General features: G+C 38.2%; 1 protein-coding gene across 2 annotated transcripts in view; it reads left to right on the top strand.

The window, feature by feature from the left end:
- Positions 1–22,206, top strand: part of SNX8 (sorting nexin 8) — a 52,692-nt gene that overhangs the window by 27,060 nt on the left and 3,426 nt on the right. For both annotated transcript variants that reach the window (XM_020975248.2, XM_020975250.2), the window contains exons 2-10: positions 1,150–1,340; positions 3,849–3,966; positions 5,431–5,552; positions 13,322–13,402; positions 14,850–15,010; positions 15,649–15,781; positions 18,980–19,048; positions 20,444–20,593; positions 21,104–21,253. In XM_020975248.2, coding sequence (XP_020830907.1) covers positions 1,150–1,340; positions 3,849–3,966; positions 5,431–5,552; positions 13,322–13,402; positions 14,850–15,010; positions 15,649–15,781; positions 18,980–19,048; positions 20,444–20,593; positions 21,104–21,253 — 1,175 coding nt within the window. The remainder of the gene's footprint in view (positions 1–1,149; positions 1,341–3,848; positions 3,967–5,430; positions 5,553–13,321; positions 13,403–14,849; positions 15,011–15,648; positions 15,782–18,979; positions 19,049–20,443; positions 20,594–21,103; positions 21,254–22,206) is intronic.

Genomic DNA, 22,206 nt, shown 5'->3' with positions numbered 1-22,206 from the left:
AAGTTGTTTGTCTTTACAGGTTGCTGCTATTCTGTAAATTGTTTGTCAGGTTCTGCTCACTTCCATCTTCATTAGTTCTCCTAAGTCTTCCTAGGTTGTTTTGAAACTGTCCTTTTCATAATTTCTTATGAAACAATAATGGTCCACTAAATTTCTGCATCAGAATGTGTTCAGCCATTCTTCAATTGATGGAGTGCCTTTTGGGGGGAAGAAAATCTGAATTTTGCTGAAAGGGAAGGGGTGGTGAAAAGCCTTGAGAGTATGCTGTATGAAGACCTGGTAAGTGCCATCATATGAAAAAGAGAATAGATTTGTTCTGTTTAGCCACAGAGGACAGAACTAGGAGCGACAGGCAGAAATTAAGGCCCACAGTAAGGAAAAACTTCCTAAAAGAGCTGTCTACCAGAAGAACGGACTGCCTTGGGAGGTAGTGCGCTGGGTGTCTCTTCTCTGGCCCCCCTCCCCACTAGAGGTCTTCAGGCAAAGCCTGGATGACCTTTTGTTGGGGATTTTGTAGCTTGGATTCTTGTTCAAGAATGGATTAGGTTACATAACCCCTGAGGCCTCTTCCAGGTATGGGAGGTACTGTGAAAATTTTTTGAGTTCAGTATTTTTCTCTTCATTTTGACACCTTGATGGTGGAAGGAATTTTTTTTAATAATTAGAGAACATTTCACATATTATTTTCTCCTATAACATTGACCCCAGGACAATATTAGATTTCATTCTGTAGGGGAGTAATTTTCTTTAGCAATTTCCAGAAAGGAAGTGTATACATCTGCTGATTCACAAGCAGGTGGGGAGTCCAGCTGACTGGTGCTTGGAATGTGCAGAAAGGCATTTCAGCTGAGCTGTGAGTCTAGAATGAATGAATATGTGTAATATGTGCAAGGAGTGGATTGGTTACATTGGTTGGCCAGAGTCCAGATGCTGAGACAGCATGTAGTGAAGGGAAGGGGAAGCAGATCAGAGGTTGCTGCTTCCTAAGTTTTTTTTTTAAATAAATTTGTATTGATAACTTTTGTTTTTATGTTGCCCTGTAACCCTCTACCTTTTCCTCCCAAACAGCTACCCCATGTGATGACTTTTTTTTTCCCCTAAAGAAAAAGGTCTTAAGCTGTTTGTAATGTGTTCACTGTTTCTTCCCAGACTTGCCAAAGCCTCAGGTAATTGAGCAGAGGGAACCAGATTCATTTCGAATGCAGATGCCTCAAGGGAACCCGTTACTGCTCTCTCACACCCTCCAAGAGCTGCTGGCCAGGGACACCGTGCAGGTGGAGCTCATTCCCGAGAAGAAGGGCCTTTTCCTGAAACACGTGGAATATGAAGTTTCAAGCCTGGTAATGCATTCCTGTGTGATAGGAGGAAAGAGTGAGGTGGAAAAGAAGAAGAGAAAAATCACGTGATTTGCTGTTGTATTAAACTGAAGTAGTTAAAAGGGAAAAAAATGAGGTGGCAGCATCTTAAATGGTTTTGTTGCTCATGTAATCCTGCCCTGCAGCATCCCTTACTAACTACCCTCCCAAAGTGTCCTTTTATAATCTTTGTTATGACCATCTCTCAGGCAGAGATGTGTGAATTAGGTATATTTATTTTGGCAATGATTTTGAAATATTAGAAAACTACTTAGGACCAGAATATGGGGCTAAGTAGTTTCCTTTGGTTTTAAATGAAGCTCTAAGGGAACAAGGATCAGAATGAAGCCTTTTTCATGCTTTCATGATTCTTTACAGGGGTGTATAGCTCTCCCCAAAGTAGTGGTTATCAAGCTGGGGTCTTTTTTTATAGAACCTTTATAGTTTTAGTAATGTAATCCTTTTTTTGCGTTATTACCTAGATTGGATATACATCCCCTCCCCCTCATATACTCTTCCTAGTTGACTTGCTGCTCCCTACACAGGGTCCATCTCTTGCCCTTGTGCCTTCCTACAGGTTGTTCTTCCTCATAATTGCAATATTCTTCCTCCTTACCTTTGCCTCTTAGAAGCCCAGGTTTCCTTCAAGAGTCAGTTCATGTGCTACCTCCTGCTGGTCACTGAGGTTTAAAACCTGAGAGTCATCCTCAGCTTCTCACTTTGCCTTACCTTACACATACAGTCAGTTGCCAACTCTTGCCAATTCTACCTTCATAACATCTCTTGAATACATCCTTTTCTCTCTACTTGCATGGCCATCATCTTTGTTCAGGACCTTGTAATCCTTTTCCAGGACTTCTCTGAGAGCCCCCTAATTGGCCTCCCTGCCTTGAGTAACTCCCTTTTCTAATCCAGTTATCCACACATAGCTGCCAAAATTATATTCCTAAAGTATGGCTCTGACCACGTCACTTGCCTGCTTGATAAATTCTAGTGATTCCCTATTGCCTCTAGGATTTAATACAAATTCTTCTCTGACATTTAAAGTCCCTTGTTGGTTGGCTGCAACCTACCTTTCTAGGTTTATTGCACATTTATTCCCCTTCATGTACTCTATGATCCAGTCAAACTGTTCTGCTTACTGTTCTTTACACAGAACACTCCATTTTACATTTAGGTGCCTTTGCCTAGGCTGTTCCCACCCCCACCCCCCACCCCCGTGCCAGGGTTTGCTCCTTCCTTACCCCTGCCCTTAGATCCTCTGGTTTCCTTCAAAGTTCAGCTCCAACAGAACTCTTACATGATACTTTTCAAGCTCTACTCTGTTTTTAGTGTTCCCTCCCCAAGAATTACCTTGTATTTATCTCTCATACATTTTCTCTGTACTTGGATATGTACTTATTGTTTCCTCCTTTAGAATCACCTTGTATTTATATCTTTCATACATTTTCTCTATATTTAGATATGTACTTATTGTGTCTTTTAGAATGAAACTGCTTCATTTTGTATTTGTATCCCTGGTGCCTGGAACTGTGCCTGACACATAATAACCACTTGATAAATTCTTGTTGATTGCTTTATTGATTTAAGAATTAGTCTTTTCTTATTCTCTAGTTGTTGTTACTCCCCAAATTGCTGTTTATGTATTTTGTGTACACACTTATGTGTGTGCATGTTGTCTCTACCAGGAGAATATAAGGTCTTTGAGGGCAGACATTGTGTCATTTTTGTATTTGTGTCCCCAACAACTGGTAAAATGCCTAGCGTGTAGTAAGTACTTAATAAATGCTTATTGATTGATCTGTGATAGTTTTGACATTTTGGTTCAGTCATAATAAATTGTAAGAGTGAATTTTGTTTTTTATCTTTGGAATGAGCCTATCAATAAAATGTAGTAAGTAGAATACTCTTCCATTATACAGTATTTGTATTCAAGAGACCCAGCAAGGTCGAGAAGCCATTCTGGGATAATACTGTTCATTCATTGCTACAATATTTCCACACAGGATCCCTTTTACTACAAGGCAGTATAGAAGAAATTATAATAGACAAATTATCTTGGGCAATAAATAATACAGCTAAGAGATGATGAAGGCTAGAACTAGAGTATTGGTAGTAGGAGTGAAGAGAAATAGATGTGAGAGATGTTACTGAGTTTGAATTGACAGGATTTGGCATTGTACTGGATGTAGGAGTGTGGGGAAAAGAGAAGAGACAAATTTGGGGAAAATGAAGAGATGAATATTACTTTTTCTTTTGCTTTTCTGAGGCAGTCAGGGTTAAGTGACTTGCCCAAGGTCACACAGCTAGTAAGTATCTGAATATTACTTTTGAACTTAGATGTTTGGTAAGGTGAAGGAATCATTGGAAAATTGGTGAAATTATACTCATCACTTTTTAATTTCTGTTGGGGCAGAAAGAAGGAAAGAATGAATAATGGGCTTTAGTAGTTATTACTGTCTAGTTTGAGCATTAAAATCTCTCTTTTTTTAGCGCTTCAAATCTTCTGTGTACAGAAGGTACAATGACTTTGTGGTGTTCCATGAGATACTGCTACAGAAGTTCCCCTATCGAATGGTGCCAGCACTTCCACCCAAGAGAATGCTGGGAGGTAAAGCTGGGATTTCTGGCAAATGGAATGGCAGAAAGGAAAACATCATCAGTATATTGAAGTCTACTTAATTATTGTAATTCAAATAGTTATAGTCTTTTATTGGCATAGTGTTTAGTTTCAAACCCCTATGGGCATTTAGATTCCACTCTTGGCTTAATGCATTTTCTTGGCTGTCATTTCCTTGACATCCTAGAGAATTTGGAAGTGGTGGGGAGAAAGATGCTTTGTAATGAATTATGCACATCATTTTGAGGAGTCCAAAGAATGCCATATGCAGCATGGAACAGAAAGCATATAATAATTTTTGAGAGTTTACTAAAGGTCTTCGATTTTATTTACTGAATCAAAGTAGAGAATTAGATAGAATTTGAATCTGGATACCATTAAAGCAAAGACCTTTGTTTAGTCCAAGTTTTGATAAACATTAACAGTATGATATTGGGTAAGTCACTTAACCTCTTGGTCCCTAAGGCAGCTCTCTAAAACCATTAACTGCAATCATGTTGTATGTAGCAGTGGAGATAGTTTCTACATTAGTACGTCCTCACATTGATGAAATTACAGATCTGGAATAAAAAACAAAACCAAAACTTCATTTAGTACCTCTGAAAGTGTTACGTAGTGTGGAAAGATACTTGATGGTATTTGAAAGAAAAATTGTCATTCAGTGGAATTCTTATTATTTGATTTTAAAAAATAATGTGTATTATTAGTTCCTAGGCCCAGATATTCTTTAGTATAAAATATATACTCCAATCTTTTTTCTCCCTTAAGTAGAAAAAAGTACGAATGAAAGCTTTTAATCTGAAGCAAATACAAAATAAACTAGGCTAGGATTTGAAAGTTGAGGGAAGTAGAATTTAATTGAGATGTAAAAGTGCAACAGAACTAATTTATTCATAACAAAAAGGCTTTTATTTAGTTGGACATAGCTTGCAATCCAATTTAGTTTCCAGTCTGTTATGTAGAAACAGGATTTGTTGTTTTCCTTTTCATTGCCTAACTTTTCAAAATATAGCTAATTCCCATTAGTGCAAATAATGAAGTCCACTAAGTGGTTGCATATATCTGAATTTGTACTATTCGAATTTATAGTTATGTAAATTATGTTGATTGTTCCATCTCAATAGGAATATGCAGTTCAAATTAAAATAATATGACTACTTCAGGGCATTTATTATTTGTATTAATTGGAACCTGGCAGTAATATGTAGAAGGTGTGGCTCCTGCCTCTCCCAACACTTCTTTGGCTTTGTTGTGTTGGTGATGTTTATGCTCCCAGGATTAGGAGCTCAGTGAGCCAGTATGAAAAATTGTGACCTTTATTTTTGTGTACCAGATTCAGGATTGTTTGAATGTAGAAGGTTGTTAGTATTAAGGATGGTAAGAGCTCCAGTTTGGGTGAGGTTAAGGGGCAATAGAACTTCTTTGTAAACGTTAATATGCTTTTATTTCCTCTAGCTGACAGAGAGTTTATCGAGACCAGACGAAGAGCTTTGAAACGCTTCATTAACCTGGTGGCCCGGCATCCCCCTTTCTCGGAGGATGTGGTGCTGAAACTGTTCCTCTCATTCAGTGGCTCAGTAAGTATTGCTTAAAAATAACAACAATGTGAATTTTTCATTCCACTTGTGTAGTAGAATAAGTATTTTTCTGCTCATAAATCTGTTTTCTTTTTCATCTCCTTTTCTTTTTCTATCACCTGTCTTTTGTCTTTGGCTTTAAAGTACCGAAGGTAATATGTATTTCTTAAGAATGACTGGGTATATGTATTGTGTGTAGAGGAAATTAACCTTATACTCTACCCTTTTGAGAGGTGTACTTGGTTATGGCAATGTAGCATTTAGGCTTATCTTTGTTAGAAATGCTTCATTTTTTAATTGTAGTTAATGGTAGGATTTAAAGACATACAGCTATACGCCTTGGATCATGTAGTTATATATATTTCAGATGTTGTGGAAAAGTGTTTAGACACAAAACAAAACACATTATTTTGATGTTTTATTGATTTTTTTTACAAAGCTATCACTTCCTAGTGGCTCTGTATCAAATAGAATCCCCCCTCATAAGAAAGAAACATAGCAAAACAACTTAATACATTGGCCATATTTTAACCACTTTTTACTAACAAAGATCTAGTGGTAATTTAATAAGTAATTTGAGGGTCAGACTTGTGGGAAATAGATGAAACTCAGTCAATAAGCTGGTCAGTTGTTAAGCATTTATTAAGTGACCGGTAAGTGTCAGGCATTTTGCTAATCTGGGGATGCAAAATTTAGAGGCAAAAGACATTCTCAGCCTTCAAGGAGCTATAGTTTAATAAGAGAGACGACAAACAAATATGTACAAACAAGCTACGCATGAGTCTGTAGCTTATTTAAATAGTATGAATAGGAAATAACTAAAAGAGGGAAGGGTCTGGAATTAAGAGGGGTTGGGAAAGTCTTGCTGTAGTAGATGGGATTTTAGTTGGGACTTAAGCCAGGGTAGGCAGTAGACAGAGATGAGGACAGAGAGCATCCCAGGCATAGAAGACAGCCAAAGAAAATGTTCAGAGTTAAGAGATGTGTTGTCTTGTTTGTGGAACAGGCAGGAGTACTGAAGAATCTGTACTTCATGGTAAAGTGTAAGAGGACTGGAAGGCTAAGAGGGAACTAGGTTATGAAGTACTTTGAATGCCTAACAGAAGGTTTTATATTTGATTCTGGGGTGATAGGGAACCACTGGAGTTTGATGACGACCTACACTTCAGTAAAATCACTTTAGTGGCCAAATAGAGAATGGATTGGAATTGAGAGTAACTTGAGGCAGGCAGACTCACCAGCAGACTATTGCAATAGTCCAGGTGTGAGGTGATGAGGCCCTGTACCAGAGTGGTAAAAGTGTCGGAAGAGAGAAGGAGGCCTGTTCAGGAGACGTTGCAAAGGTGAAATTGACAGGCCTTGGCAATAGTTTGGATTTGGCGGGGTGAGAGAGAGTGAGGAATCCAGGAGGACTTCTAGGTTTCATGCCTGAAGGACTGAGAAGATGGTGTTGCCCTCTGCAGTAATAGGGAAGGTAGGAGGGGAAGGGGGTTGGGGCAAAGATAATGAGTTTGGTTTTAGACATACTTAGTTTCAGGTATCTATTGGACATCCAGTTTGAAGTGTTTGAAAAGTGGTTGGAGATGTGAAATTGGAGGTCAGCAGAGAGTTTGGAGCAGGAACCATAGATTTGAGATTTATCAGTATAAAAGCAGGTAATTAAATCTGTGGGAGCTGATAGGATCCCCAAGTGAAGTAGCATTGAGGGAGAAGAAAAGAGGGCCCAGGATAGAATCCCGAGGGCATGTTGGAGGGTATGTTCTGGAAGAGACAGAGAAGGTGCGGGCAGATAGGTAGGAAGAAAACCAGTGGAGAGTGGTGTCCAGAAAGCTTAGATAGAAGAGGGTATCAAGGAAGAAGGAGTGATCAACACTGTCAGAGGCTGCAGAGAAGTCAAGGAGGATGGTGACTGAGAAAAGGCCGTTGAATTAGACAGCCAAGAGATCATGGATAACTTTGGAGAGAGCCATTTTGCTTAAATGATGAAGTTGGTATCTTACAGTTACTGTTTTGTAGATCATACTCTCATCTACGATTTATAAGAGGCAATGTTGCATCATGGTTTGCTGGTCTGCAAGTCAAGATGACATGAATTCAAGTCCTTCCTGTGACACAAACTCTTGGTGTTACTCTGTGCAAGTCACTTCATGTCAGTGCTCCAGGCAACTCTGATACTCTTAAGCTACCCAGTGGCTGCTGAGCTGTCTGTGTTGGGTAGAGGGTGTTTCACTACAGAGAGCTCCTGACACTGAGGAACATCCATGGATATGTATGTCTATGTTTCTGTATTTATGTCTCTACAGAGTGAGTGTGTGTGTGTGTGTGTGTGTGTGTGTGTGTGTACATTTCAACTGGAATTCAATGTGGAGTTTTCTGCATCTAAACTAGAATCATACAGCTTAATTTGAAGTCAGACCAGTCAACACAGGAAGAACCTAAAGAAAGGAGTCTAGTTCTTATTGAGATAGAATTGCTAACTGAGAAAGCAGCTGATTACAAGGATAGTTCCAAATCTTTTTTAAAAAATCTGTTATCCAAAAATCATCAACAAACATGAACATTTCCAAATACAATGTCAAAAAATGGAGATTGCCTATGAATATGTGAATCTCTAGTACAGTGTTAAAAATATGTATCTAACAGACTAGTAACAACATTGCCTTGCTTGTCTGTGTCCCCTTTTGAACTTCCTTCTGCTTTTTTCAGTGTAGTTTTAATATGTGTCATTGATTCTCTTTTCTTTATTTTCTTTTTTTAAGCCTCTATATCACCACTCCCCAATTTCCTTCCACAGTTCTCCCCCATTGAGCCCCCTTTGTAACAAAAATGTAGTCAAGCAAAATGTATCGGAAAATATGTCTCTTTCTGAATCCAAGTCCAAGAGGTAGGAGGCATGCTTCATCATCATTGTTTTAGATTGGACATTTCACTGATTAGAGTTCTTAAGTCTTTCAAAAGTGGTTTTTTGGGTTTTTTTTACAATGTTGTAGTCATTTATAAGTTGTTCTCTTGGTCATTCTACTCAGTATTAGCTAATGCAATTTTTCCTGGGTCTGTCCCTTTTGTTGTTTCTTATGGTTTAAGAACATTCCATTATATTCACATCCTATAATTTGTTCAGCCATTTTCCAGTTGATGGGCACCCACTTTGTGTCCAGATTTTTGCAAACAACAAAAAAAGTGCTGCTACAAACATTTTTGTGCATATGGTTCTGTTCTTCTTTCTTTGGTCTTTTTGGAATATATATTCCTTGTAGTGGTATTTAGGAATCAAAGGATCTAAACAATTTACTGATATTTGGGTATAGTTCCAAATTGCTTTACAGAATGACTGTACCAGTTATAGTTCCATTAACAATGCATTAGTCCAATATTAAATAAATTATTTGGAATAATAGGCAAAGAAGTCCTATCAGACTCCTTTTATGAAACAAATATGATACTGACATCTAAACCAGGAAGAGCGAAAACAGAGAAAGAAAATTATAAACTAATTTCACTAATAAATATGGATGTAAAAATACTATATAAATTGTAGTTAGGAGACTACAATAATATATCACAAAGATCATACATTATGACCAAGTGGTATTATACCATTAATGCAGGGATGGTTTAACATAAAGAAAGCTAATTGATTATGTCAGTAAGAAAAATAACAAAAATCATATGATTGTATCAGTAGATACAGAAAAAGCTTTTGACAAAATATAACATTCATTCCTATTTAAAACATTGGAAAGCATAGGTATAAGTGGATTTTTCCTTAAAATGATAAGAAACATCTACCTAATACCAATAGCAAGCATTATTTGTTATGAGGATAAGCTAGAAGCCTTCTCAGTAAGATCGAGAGTGAAACAAGGATACCCATCATCACCAATATTCTTCAATATTGTATTAAAAATTCTAGCAATAGCAATAAGAAAAGAAAAAGAAATGTAAGGAATCAGAATGGGCAGTGAGGTAATAAAACTATCTTTTTTTTGCAGGTGATATAATGATACTTGGAAAATCCTAGAGATTTAACTAAAAAGCTAGCTGAAACAATTGATAAATTTAGCAAACTAGCAGATATAAAATAAACCCATATAAATCATCAGTATTTCTCTATATCACCAACAAAGCCCTTCAAGAAGAGATAGTAAGAGATATAAAATAATTGTAGACAGCATAAAATACCTGGGAGTATACATGCCAACACAAACCCAGGAACTACATAAACATAATTATAAAACACTTTTTATACAAATGAAGTCAGATTTAAGTAATTGGAGAAATATTAGATATTCATGGGTGGGCAGAGCCAATGTAATAAAAATGACAGTTACCTAAATTAATCTACTTATTCAATGCCATCCCAATTAAATTACCAAAAAAATTTTTTTGAGCTATGAAAAATAACACAATTCATTTGGAAAAACAAAAGGTCAAGAACAGCAAAGGAATTAGTGAAAAAAAAAGTAAAAGGAGGTTTAGCAGTACCAGATTTTAAACTATGTTATAAGATGATACTTTTCAAAACTATCTGGTGCTAAGAAGTAGAAAGGTGGATCAGTGGAATGAAGTAGACATACAACACACAGTAGTAAAAGATTATAGTAACCTTATATTTTGACAGATATTTAAGTTTGTGGGATAAGAATTCAGTATTTAGTAAAAAATTAATGGGAAAACTGGAAAGTAGTCTGGTAGAAATTGGGTATAGACCAATATCTGACACCATTTACCAACATAAGGTCAAAATGGATGTATGACCTAGTGGGGCGGAGGGAACCTGTGGGCCACGTGTGGACCTCTAGGTTTCGAGTCATAAAAAAATGCTCTAAATAATTATTGATTAGAGAAATGCAAATTAAAACAACTTTGAGATATCATCTCACACCTATCAGATCAGCCAAAGTAATAGAAGGGGAAAATGACAAATGTTGGGAGGAATGTGGAAAAATTGGGACACTACATTGTTGGTGGAACTCTGAACTTATCCAACCATTTTGGAGAGCAATCTGAAATTATCCCTAAAGAAATATAAAATCTTTTGGCCCTGCAATACCACTGTCAGGTCTTTTTCCCAAGGTGATCAGGGAAAAAGGAGAAGAACTTACATATTCTAAAATATTTATAGCAGCTGTCTTTGTGGTTTCTAAGAACTAGAAGTTGGAGATGCCGTAAACAAGTTGTGATGGAATAATACTGTGCTGTAAGAAATGATGAGCAGATTGATTTTAGAAAAGCATGGAAAGACTTGAATGAAATAACGAAGAGTGAAACAAGCAGAACTAAGAGAACGTTGTATACATTAACACCAATATTAATTAAAGAATAACTGTGAATGACTAAGTTATAGAATGTTGGCCTTCTCTAGTGTGGGGTGGGAAGGGAGGGAGAGAGTTTGAACAAAACAAAGAAAAACTAGTGCATTAGCATCCTCCTACAGCCAGCCCCTTCTGTAATTGTCATTATCCCTTTGTTTTGGTTTGTCAGGAGAATCATGACATCAGGGAGATGATGACATGACTTGCAGTTGACTTTGATTTGAGTGAGGGAGGGCTGTGCAAAGTCACCAGCCTCACTTTCTCCTCCAGAGCCATCTGGGTCCAGTGGCAAGATATAGATCAGGATGATTGGAGAAGGCCCAGGATGCAGTGGGAGAGCTTGGGCCTTTTAAGCTAAGGTCTTTTCAGGTTCTCACATTGAGTGAGGCAACACCCATTCCGGGAATAGGCCTCTTTAAGAAGTGAGTCATGGGATGGCCTCTTTAATAATAATAAAAAAAAAAAACACCAAACTGGGAGGGGAAAGACCCTCAGGGCTGGTGGCCAAAAGAGAAAGTGTTACTATTTACTTTCGCTCTGAGCAAGAGGGGCTCAAAAAATAACCCTTAAGTGGTGCTTGGGCAGGGACCAATTGTTGTCCAATCCCTGAGCTCCTGAGTGAATTGAGTTTTAAGGCTTGGACTTTGAGAAAGAAATCTAGTCAGTAAACCCCTAGTTAACTAGGTAGCTTTTGGCCATCAATATTTACTTTCCTTTGGGCAAAACACCCTCAGGTAATGGGAGAGGAGAGAAGAGGAGAGGAGAGGTCATCTTTGTTAGTCTGATAGGTGTGAAGTAGAACCTCCAAGATGTTTTCATTTGAATTTGTCTCTTATTGTTGGTAAGGAGTATTTTTTCACGTGACTGTGGATATCTTGATTTCTTCCCAAAATCTTTTTCTAAGCATGGGAGGGTGTGTAATTGTTTCAGTATTAAAATATGCAGTTGAGGAAAGAAATGGCTTATTTGGGAAGCACTTTTCCCTTGTTATAACAATAAAGTCAGCTGTTGAGAATACTGTCTTGCTATGGATCAGACAAGACCAGGAAGGAGCTCCTTAGAATATATTCCTTAATATATTGTGTGCATAATGTTATATATAATATATAGCATTATATATAATATATTATAATGTATTCCTTCTTCCTACTGTAAGAAAAACTGGTATTATATGGTACAAGGAAAGACAAGGCGAACAAAAACCTTAGCTTCCTATTTTTCTTCCGTTTACTGAAGGGACAGAGGTAGGCTTTGGCCTATAAAGTATAACTCTATAGCTGGCTGAAGAGAGCTGCAGGTAATGTGTCTTATGTGTTATCTTTTTTGTAACCCACCCCAAAGTACTTACCATAGAGCAACTGGTGATTTTTTTTTTTTTGCTGTATTGAAAGCCACTTGAGTGTTTTAACCATCAGGTTAACTATAATTTTTTTGAAGGCGAAGTGAAAGGACTAGTAAGAGCTGTGAAGCATAAAAAGGAAAGAAGAGAGGAGAGGATGAGCAGGAAAGTGGATAGAAAGAAACAGTAGCGTGTAAAATAGGAAGACCGTGTTTAAGTATATAAAAATAGGTTAAACACATTTCATTGCTGCCGTTAAAGATGTTGTTCAGTCGTATCTGCCCCTTCAGGACCTCGTGGACGCCAGTACTGTCCATGAGGTTTTCTTGGAGTGGTTTCTCATTTTTGGGACTTGCCCAGAGTCACACAGCTAGTAAGTGTCTGAGGCCAAATTTGAACCCAGGTTTTCTTGATTCTAGGACCAGGTCTGTATCCACTGTGCCACCTAGATGCCTCCATTACTATTTATGCCTTGCCTTTACGTAGGGCTTTAATGAAATGAAAGTTAGCTCTAGGAACTGATTTTTAATATACTAAGAAAGCTCCCTCATGCTGGTCAGTCATCAGTAGGAGAAGCTTTGCTTGCTCTTTCCCACTTCACTGAGACTACCTGAATAATGGTTTCTATACTGTTTTTCCTGGATGATTTCATCTTTCTTTTTTCCTTTGGTTATGCCCTATGTTATGGTGTTCACTAGGCCTCTTGCTTTAGTCATATGTATGCAGTGTTCCCATGTCGTTATTGCTCCATGTAGAAACTCATAGGATCCAGTGAATGCATTTTTGTCTTCAAAGAAGTGCTGGTCCTAAGCAATCCTGCCTGCACTCAAATGTTGGCATTCTATTCACTAATGCTAAAGTTGAGTCTGCCTTTCATATCTCCATATAGCTGCTCTGATTGTAACAGGTTCAGTTAAAAATTTAAAGAAGAACAGATGTTTTAAAAAAACTGCTTTTTTTATGGAAAGGGAAACAGCTTCCCTCTCTTGAAGGAAAGACTGTATCTTTCCTTTTATTGGTAAATTACTCTGACAGTTCCCCGCCCCCACCCCCCCACTCCTGCCTTTTTTTTTCCCCAAATAGAAGATTAAGCATATTCTTTGTTTCTTTTCCAGGATATACAGAATAAACTGAAGGAATCAGTCCAGTGTGTTGGAGATGAATTCATGATTTGTAAACTGGCTACTCGAGCCAAGGTATCTTTTTAATTGTGACTTCTTCCTTCTTTATTCCAAAATATAAATGAGCAAGTTATCTTTTGTATTAAAAGCAATTCAGATTCAGCACTATGTCCTAAACTTCTTCCTTACTTTCAAAAAAAACCCCAAACATATCTCTATACTTTATCATTGTTCTTCTTTCTTAACTCACTTTGTTTTTAAGGATTTAAATTCTTAGGGCCGGCTGTGGACAGAGCCCCAGGGGCTCATCCACAGCAGTCAGCTTGGAGAACCCAGACCTCCCAGGCTTGCTTTTCTCCTTCCTCACAGTGTTCTGCTTGGTCAGAATCGTGGTGGCATTGTCTTCAGCACTGATGGTGATTTTCGACATTGAAGTGGGTATACGTATAACGTTAGATAACTTGGTGATGCCCATAACCGGAACCAGAGCAGAGCAAAGAGAGCTATTGATCAGGGAAGATCTCCAGTTATAATAGACAACACTAATACCCAAGCTTGGGAAATGAAACCTTATGTGGAAATGGCTATAGGCGAAGGACACGAGTGGAGTTCCACAAATCTGAAACATGGTGGAAATTTGATCCTATGAATTAGAAAAGAGGAATAAACATGGGGTGTCTCATGAAAGTATTGCACGGATGTTGGATCATTACGAATATAAAATGTCCATCGCTATTGTAATGAATTCAGTGGAACCTCCACATAGAAGGTCTGAGAGACTTGGAGGCTGTGTAGACTCATGGAATCACTTTGATGTTGCAAAATAACTAATATTCAGTTTGCTTTCACTAAAATGAGCTTGTGGCTTACCCTTAAAAAATGAACATTTGGACTTTTTGGAGATTTTTAAATAGATTCACGTCTAATAAAAAAGAACCATCATTACCTCACAGAGTTTGTTCCCAGAAAATCGTTTAAATTTTAAAATGTAAATTAAAAAATAGTATATAAATTATTAAAAAAAAGGATTTAAGTTCTTAGGTTAGAATTCATAAACCAGATGGCTTATGATATGGATAGGGCTGAGGGAGGGAGAATGAGTGAGAGGAAGGAAAAGAAGTCTTTCTCATGTAAAGAACCTAAGAAGGGGCTGTTTATAAGTTTGAGGCTCACTGGGTGCTTTTTGATGTTTTACTTCAAATTGAACACTTCTATTGCTTTTTGAGACCAATGTGTTCTTGTAAGGTTGTTTAGTTTAGTAATTTTGTTGGGCAGGATGTGATTTGTCTTTCTCCTCTTTTAGGAGATAAAAAAGAGACATCAGGGAGAAGAAATGTGGGGTTAGGGAAGTGCCTTCAGATTTTATTCATTGGACTTTGGCTTTGTGTATGGCTAGACCAAGGAGTGCTTAATGTCTCTCTTGGTGATATGTTTGTTTTATTAACTTATACCTTGTGGGAATTATTTCAGTTTCACTAACAATTCTTTTTTGTTCTCTTTTCTTGCTTTTTCTCTGTTTTAGGACTTCCTCCCAGCTGACATCCAGGCACAATTTGCTGCCAGTCGAGAACTCATCAGAAATATCTATAATAGCTTCTATAAACTTAGAGATCGGGCTGAAAGGATTGCATCCCGAGCCATTGACAATGCTGCTGACCTCCTCATATTTGGGAAAGAATTAAGGCAGGTGGTAGAAGAAAGCTCCACAGTGGGAAATTCTGGATGTTTTGAGTTTGAGGAGCATTCTCTGGGGAAAAGATTGCTGAGCTTGGAGTCAAGAAAGGCTTGGGTTCATCTCCTGCCTTCCATTTTGTTCTCTTTGTGACCATGGCCATGTCATTTAACCTATTCAGGCCTTAGTCTTCTTATCTTAAAAGTGGGGATAATAATAATAGTAGCTGTCTCAGAATGTTCTCAGGAGTATCAAATGAAATAATGAATGTAAAGCATTATATAAGTATCTCATAATTGGGTGACTTAGGGAGAATGTACATTTTAATGTTCTGAAGAGTGACCATTTCTTCATTTAGAGGCAACTAGAGTGGTCTCCTTGAGATGTTGGGGGAAAGAGAAGTAGGCCTCCAGCATATTGGGTGGACCCCTGGTTCTGAATTTATGAGAGGGCATAAACAAGAGTAGCTTAAGAGAGGCAAGCGTGGATGGGCTGCTATCTAACTCATTGGAGGGATCTCTGAAGATAATGAGCCCACAAATCCATTTGAATATGTGTGTGCATATGACCATGTCAGTCATCAAACTTTTTTGTTTAGTAAAATTAAAGGTTTGATGAATGAAAATTTTTTCTTCCCTCTTGTACTCAGTGCTTTAGGATCTGACACAACACCACTTCCCTCCTGGGCCACGATGAGTAATAGCACATGGGGGACGCTAAAACAGGCCTTGAAAGGCCTATCTGTTGAATTTGCACTGCTAGCTGATAAAGCTGCACAACAGGTAAGTTATCTAGAATCTCTGGGTGTTTATTTTTAAGGAATGTTCTCTATTATAGTCTTTAGGAACGTCTCTTTCTTAGGTAGACTTCAAAGTTTTTCGTCCAATGAGAGGGAAAAACTGTCTTCTGTGTAATCCTTATAAATTCCAGGTAGCTTAGCATGTGCCAGTTCAGCTGTTTGCTGATAGCAAAAATAAATTTGGGTTGGATTTCTTAAGAGAATTTACTTTGCCAGAGGTTAGAAGGCATAAGCCAGTCTTGAAAATGTAACCTTGAAATCTCTAGACTGTTACTCCTTGATGAACCTGGAGCTTTCTAGTTTACTTACTGTCTGTATAATTTGTATTAGGTTAGGCAGTGACCTAGCTCATCGGAATGTAACTAAGCCCCCAGTGTTGCCTCTTTTTTTGATCCTGAATACTCAATTAAACTACTGAAAATGCTTTTGTAATAGCCATTTGCTATTTTTAGAAATCAATATAGAATTTTAAAGGCTGTCACTTTAAGGATATGAGAAATAAACAAGGTTCATCTGTGTATTTATTTTATTATAAAACTATTGTGTGACTTTGGAGGAGACAGAGTCTACTTCTCTTTCCCAAAATGTGTGGCTCTGACTTCAGTAAATAATGCAGATTATGTTTGAATATTTTAAAAGCTCTGCTGCCATCTTTGACTTCCTAATTCCATAGTTAACTTAAGTAATAAGAACTGCGATTAACTGAAGTGTCATGATCTGAGCCATATGCTGAAGAGTTGGTGGCTTTCCCGTCTAATGGTTGGGTGCCCATTGGTGAGTTTTATGATTAAGAGATAATTGGGTTTGTTTGTGGCCCTGGAAAGTCCTGGGTTTCCTTCCTGCTTTGCTGTTACTGTGTTTATCTTTTCTCTTTCCCTTTAAATATTCACCATAACATTGACTTTAGGGATCTGCCTATGCCAGTAGCCATCAGATTTAATTCTGCAGTTTTGTAGACCCACAGTTTGCCTCCTTGCTTTGGAGAGTTTGGAAATAGAAATGGAGAAGTGCGGATTTGCTTTAATTTTAGGTAACAAGAAGCATTTTGGCATAGTTGGTAGAGCATTGAATTTGGAGTTAGGAGAATCTTATCCTGGCCTTGCCATTATCAGTTATTCAGTCAAGGATATATTAAGTGTCTTTTGTGCAGGATGACTCTCAGCTATGCCCATAACTTCACTAGGCTCCAGTTTCCTTGTTTGTGAAATGAGGATGTTGCTCTACATAATCTTTCAGGGACCTTCTAACCTCATGGTTTCTAACATAGTAAAGTCTGTTTTGATTCTTAATGCCTGGAGGCTGAGTTTTAGGGGGAACAGCCAGGAAGTGAAATGTCATTTGCTGTATATTCTTCTGGAAATACTGCTGTATACGTTATAGAAAATTTTCCAAAGTATTTTGTACTCTAATTGGCACCCTTAGAACTTTTTAGCAATGTTACAATAAAATTCATGACGATGAGGGGGAAATTATTCTGATTAGAAGTATATAGCTGTTTCTTAATTATAAAGTTGGCATTTTGAAAATTGTTGAAGGCAACTGGCACACTGACATTTTATGGCCTTATGGTTCAAAGCATCTGTATGTAAACTGGACTCACTGGTAAATTGTAGGAGTCGAAGTAAGAGCTGCAGTTAGCCATCTTCTCTAGGCCAGTAAGAAAGTCCTTCAGTTTTCTCTCACAAGTAAGGTGGGAATACTATGTACTCTCCCAGCCTATTGAGCTCTCTCCTCTCCATATTTTACATATCTCTTAACATCTCACTTTTTCCATTAAGCCTTATTAGATGAACTCACTGGGAGGTAGATTTTAGATTTGAAGAGTAGAAGGGACATCAGAGAGCATAGAGTTCAATCTGTTCTGTAGCACATTGGATTAATAGTGTGGTGATAGCTGGTGGATGTGGCTCTAGGTGTGTCTGGAATGGAAATGGAAGTATTTTTGCTTGGGATCTATCTCCAGTTTCATGTACAAAGTCTTAGTAGAAAGAAAGGATTCCATATTGTAGCTGATTGTTCTATGTGAGCACCATGGATCTGTTTTAGCGTAAGATACTAGGAGTAGTGGGTGCTATCCACTTCTCTTTCTTCCTCTTGTTGCTCCGAGCCACTTGAAAGCTCCAGTCATTGGCCTGAATAGCAGTTTTGTACTACTTAATGTTTTTGGGCCTAGAGCATTGGTACCAATTTAACATGCCTCAGGTCCCATAGCTAGTTAATTGACCCTGACTTCCGGGCAAGTGTTTTCTTTTTCTTGTGTCACTCTGAAAATAACATAATGTTATTACCTTTCTAAAAAAAAAACTAATCAAGTAGACAAGCATTTATTAAGCACGGTATTTGACAAGCACTGTGTTAAATACTGGGAATACAAAGAAAGGCAAAAAATAGTCCCTGCTCTCAAAGAGCTCAGTCAAATGGAACTAAAATAATGATTTATATTTCCTTTTGCCTTTGTTTGGAGATTAAGAAGATGACAGTAGAAGTTTCAAGCTGAAATAGCAAAGTGTTGAGCAGAAATGGACAGGCATCTATTTTAGAGCCAAGACTGTTCATATTGTCAGTCAGCTGTAATGCTCTTGCCTTATTTGACTTACTCCCAATGCTTATCCTGCCTTCTGTAGCATTATGAGGACGATGACAGTGTGCCGTACTGCTGGTTTGCAGTGGCATCTGTCTAGTAAAAAGAGCTCTGGATTTGTAGTTGGTGAATCTAAGTTCAAATATCACTTCTTCAGTTTACTACCAATAGAACCTTGGACAATTCACTTAGCCTTTATGGGTCTCAGTTTCCTCATTTGTAAAATGAGGGGATTGCACTAAGATCTTTAAGGTCTAAGCCTCTAGTTCTAAACTAGATTCTATTATGTTGTTGTTTTTTGTTTTTGTTTTTGGCTAGGCAGTGGGGTTAAGTGACTTGCCTAGGGTCACACAGCTAGTAAGTGTTATGTGTCTGAGGCCTGATTTGAACTCAAGTCCTCCTAAATCCAGGGCCCATGCTCTATCTACCTAGCTGCCCCCTAAACTAGCTTCTATTAAAGGAAGACGCTGGGCTGACTCTAGATGGGGTTTGGAAAGAGGCTCTAGGTAACAAGTAAGTTTGAGAAATTTTAATGATGGGTTTCTGACTGGGTTTATCTGTGTGACGGATGTGCTGGTTAATTCACCCCTTGTTTTGTAGGGTAAACAGGAAGAGAATGATGTGGTGGAGAAGTTGAATCTCTTCTTGGATTTGCTCCAGTCCTATAAAGTGAGTGTTGTCTGTTTCCTTGCCAGAGAGAGAGCTTCTCAGAATGGTCTTGTGACTTTTCCAGGGTGTGACTTTTTTCAGGGAATAGAAAACTAGTAGAGAAGTCAGTCTTAGAGCAAAATGGAGAGTAAAACATAACATCATATCCGTGGTGAACTCCCCAGGACACTTCTGCTTTCATTGCATTATTCTGGCCCATAGTCTTCTGGATTTCAGATTTTCTTTCATAATACATGATCAAGGAAAGAATGGATCATTAACCTGGAAAAGAGAAGATTGGGGTGGGAGAGAGGTACACAATAATTGTTAAGTATTTTAAAAATACTATGAGGAAGAGGAATTAGACATTTTCTCTATACCTTTGGAAGGCAGAACTCGTTTGATATTTTATAGGAAGGCAGATTTGGACTCAATAAAGACATACTTTCTTTTTTAAAACAATTTGAGGTTCCCACAAGTGGAAGTATTGAAGCACAAGGTGGTTGACCATCTGTCATAGATAATGCAGATGGGATCACTACGTGGGTGGTTAGGTTAAACTGAGGTCTTAGATGACTTCTGCTATCCCTTCCAATGCTAAGATTCTGTGTCTGTGTCTTTTCATGAGATTCCTAGTTGGGGGATGCTCCAAGATACATTGGGTTAAAATACCTCACGAAAAAAAACCACCTTACAGTAAGGGGCAGCTAGGTGGCACAGTGGATAGAACTCTGGCCTTGAAGTCAGGAGGACCTGAGTTCAAATCTGGCCTCAGACACTTGACACTTACTAGCTCTGTGACCCTGGGCAAGTCACTTAACCCTGACTGCCTCATCCAAAAGCAAAAAAAGCCTCAAGAAAAATGTAGAAAGTCTTCAGTATTTCTTCACTTGGATACTGGCCCTTCAAAATTCTGGTGGCAATTAACTAATGTCTGTAGGCTGTGGATTGCACATCTCATTTTTATTAAACTTCTCTATCCTTTGTCTGACTTTCTTTCAAAGCTCAGACTGTTTAGGACCAGAGTTCAGGACCTTTGTTGATTTGCATGGTCAACTCTCCACAAAAATCATGAGAGTGTTGGGTCAAATTAAAGCTAATATTTCCTTGTGAGGTTTTATGGGTTCAGATTCATCCTCTGCCCTGCTCTGCATTTTTGTGAGCACAAAATGAATCAAATTATTTTAAAGTCATTTTCTGGAAATCGGTGTAATTCCCACACAGTGCTCTATATTCCACACCCTTCCACTCTGTCCTCCCTTGCCAGCAGTTTTCCTCCCCAGGAAATGAAATGAAAGTAGAAGAAGTAGGGGACCTGTGCAGTTATTTTGTCTTTGGGTTCTTCTGCAATCTGGCTTTTAGTAGAGGGATGGAGAGGGTGTTAGTGAGTATGCCTTATTTCCCTTTCTATTCCAGGATCTCTGTGAAAGACATGAAAAGGGTGTGCTTCACAAGCACCAGCGAGCATTGCACAAGTACAGCATGATGAAGAAGCAAATGATGAGTGCCACGGTGCAGAATAGAGAACCAGAGAGTGTGGAACAGCTGGAGTCTCGCATTGTGGAGGTAGCAGCCTGGCCGCCAAGAGTGCAAAATGACATGGTAGAAGAAAAGCAGCCTTAGGAGACAGACTTAGGATATGTAGACAGACAGACTGTAATGAAGCAGGGCAGGAGATAGGCGAGAGGGAATTTTAGACTTCCTGTGGGCTGGAAAATCAGCTTGGATTTCTCCAATTGAGCCCCATTGTATGAACAGCCCCCAAAATGTAGTTAATAAGCAGGGCTGGTGATACAATGGGAATTGTGTGGTATGTCGATGTGCTGAGTAGTGGATATCTGAAAGGGTTGTTTTTACAACTGATTTTGCACTTTCTCTCCAGTGGGTTCCCTTGCCCCCCCAACTGACAGTTTCCAGATGCTATGTTAAGGCAATTTTACTTCTATTTGGTTTCATTGGTCAAATGAATGAAAAAGGATCAGCCCTACCTTCTGGGATGATATATATCTTAATAAAAAATGATTCTCCTCTTGAGATATATCTAGGCATGCTTCTCAGAGATTCTTTCCTTTTCAGCAAGAAAATGCAATCCAGACGATGGAGCTCCGGAATTATTTCTCCTTATACTGTCTGCATCAAGAGACCCAGCTTATTCATGTCTACCTGCCTCTTACTTCACACATCTTAGGAGCCTTTGTCAACTCTCAGATACAAGGCCACAAAGAGGTGATTACTTGCCCATCTTTCTTGTTTAATTCTATCTTGACATCCACCCTAGTTATGTAGCTAAGGGTTGCCATTTTACTCTCCAGTTATTCTGGCTTTAAGATTGATGTTCCTTGCTATTAGTCCTGTGGACAAAAAAAAATCTAGAAAAGATATTGGGTGTGGGTTAAGTATGGAAGCTAAAAAATGAAATTCTTTTCAAGCTCCACTAATCCAACTTGGAGCTAGAATTTTCAAGCTCAGATTTCATGTATGCTTTTGTTGGGCTACATAGATAGGAACTGTATATTTCTTTCTGAGTGAGGTGAGAAAGCTAATTCTGAATTCTGCACAGAATTAGCACCAGACTTTTAAAAGAGTTCAGAGGAAAGGTTGACTCCAAAGCAGGGGTGAGTTGAAGAACATAGACTGGATTTTCCCAAAACCTTCAGGGGCTAGGGATGGTATTTTCAATCCTTTGAAATGAAAAGCTATAAACTTTTTTTTTTACAAGAGTTTTATAGCAAACCTGTCACCTCTGCCTACATTTGTATGTACCTTTATATGCATATATACAGTAGTTTGTTTCTGGCTTTTTAGCCCATATTTCTTAAACAATGAAGCCAGCCTTTCAAAGAAATATTGAAATACTGGGGAGAATATGGGAGACAAGGTCAGGAAGACCTTGCTATTGTGGTCGCTATTAATTTTGGAGCCTAGTACTTAAAGTAGCACCATATAACTAGTGGGCACTGAATATATACTACAGTCCCAATCTCATTATGACACAGTTGCCTAATAACGATTTCTAGCCTTTGAGTGATAAACCACTTATTGGAAAAAACATTCATTCCCAAATAACAAAGAAAACTTGGCATTTAACTTGCATCAGCACAATACTGCTGAATAATCTCCATGGCCAATTTCTAGGTAATCATTAGATGGAACAGTTGGAAACGATCCAGCAAAGAACT

Source organism: Phascolarctos cinereus, unplaced genomic scaffold (assembly GCF_003287225.1).
Source record: "Phascolarctos cinereus isolate Bilbo 61053 unplaced genomic scaffold, phaCin_HiC Scaffold_4;HRSCAF=312, whole genome shotgun sequence".
NCBI classification, from domain to species: domain Eukaryota; kingdom Metazoa; phylum Chordata; class Mammalia; order Diprotodontia; family Phascolarctidae; genus Phascolarctos; species Phascolarctos cinereus.
The sequence above is the reverse complement of the archived record's forward strand: the minus strand, read 5'-3'. Positions and strand labels throughout refer to the sequence as shown.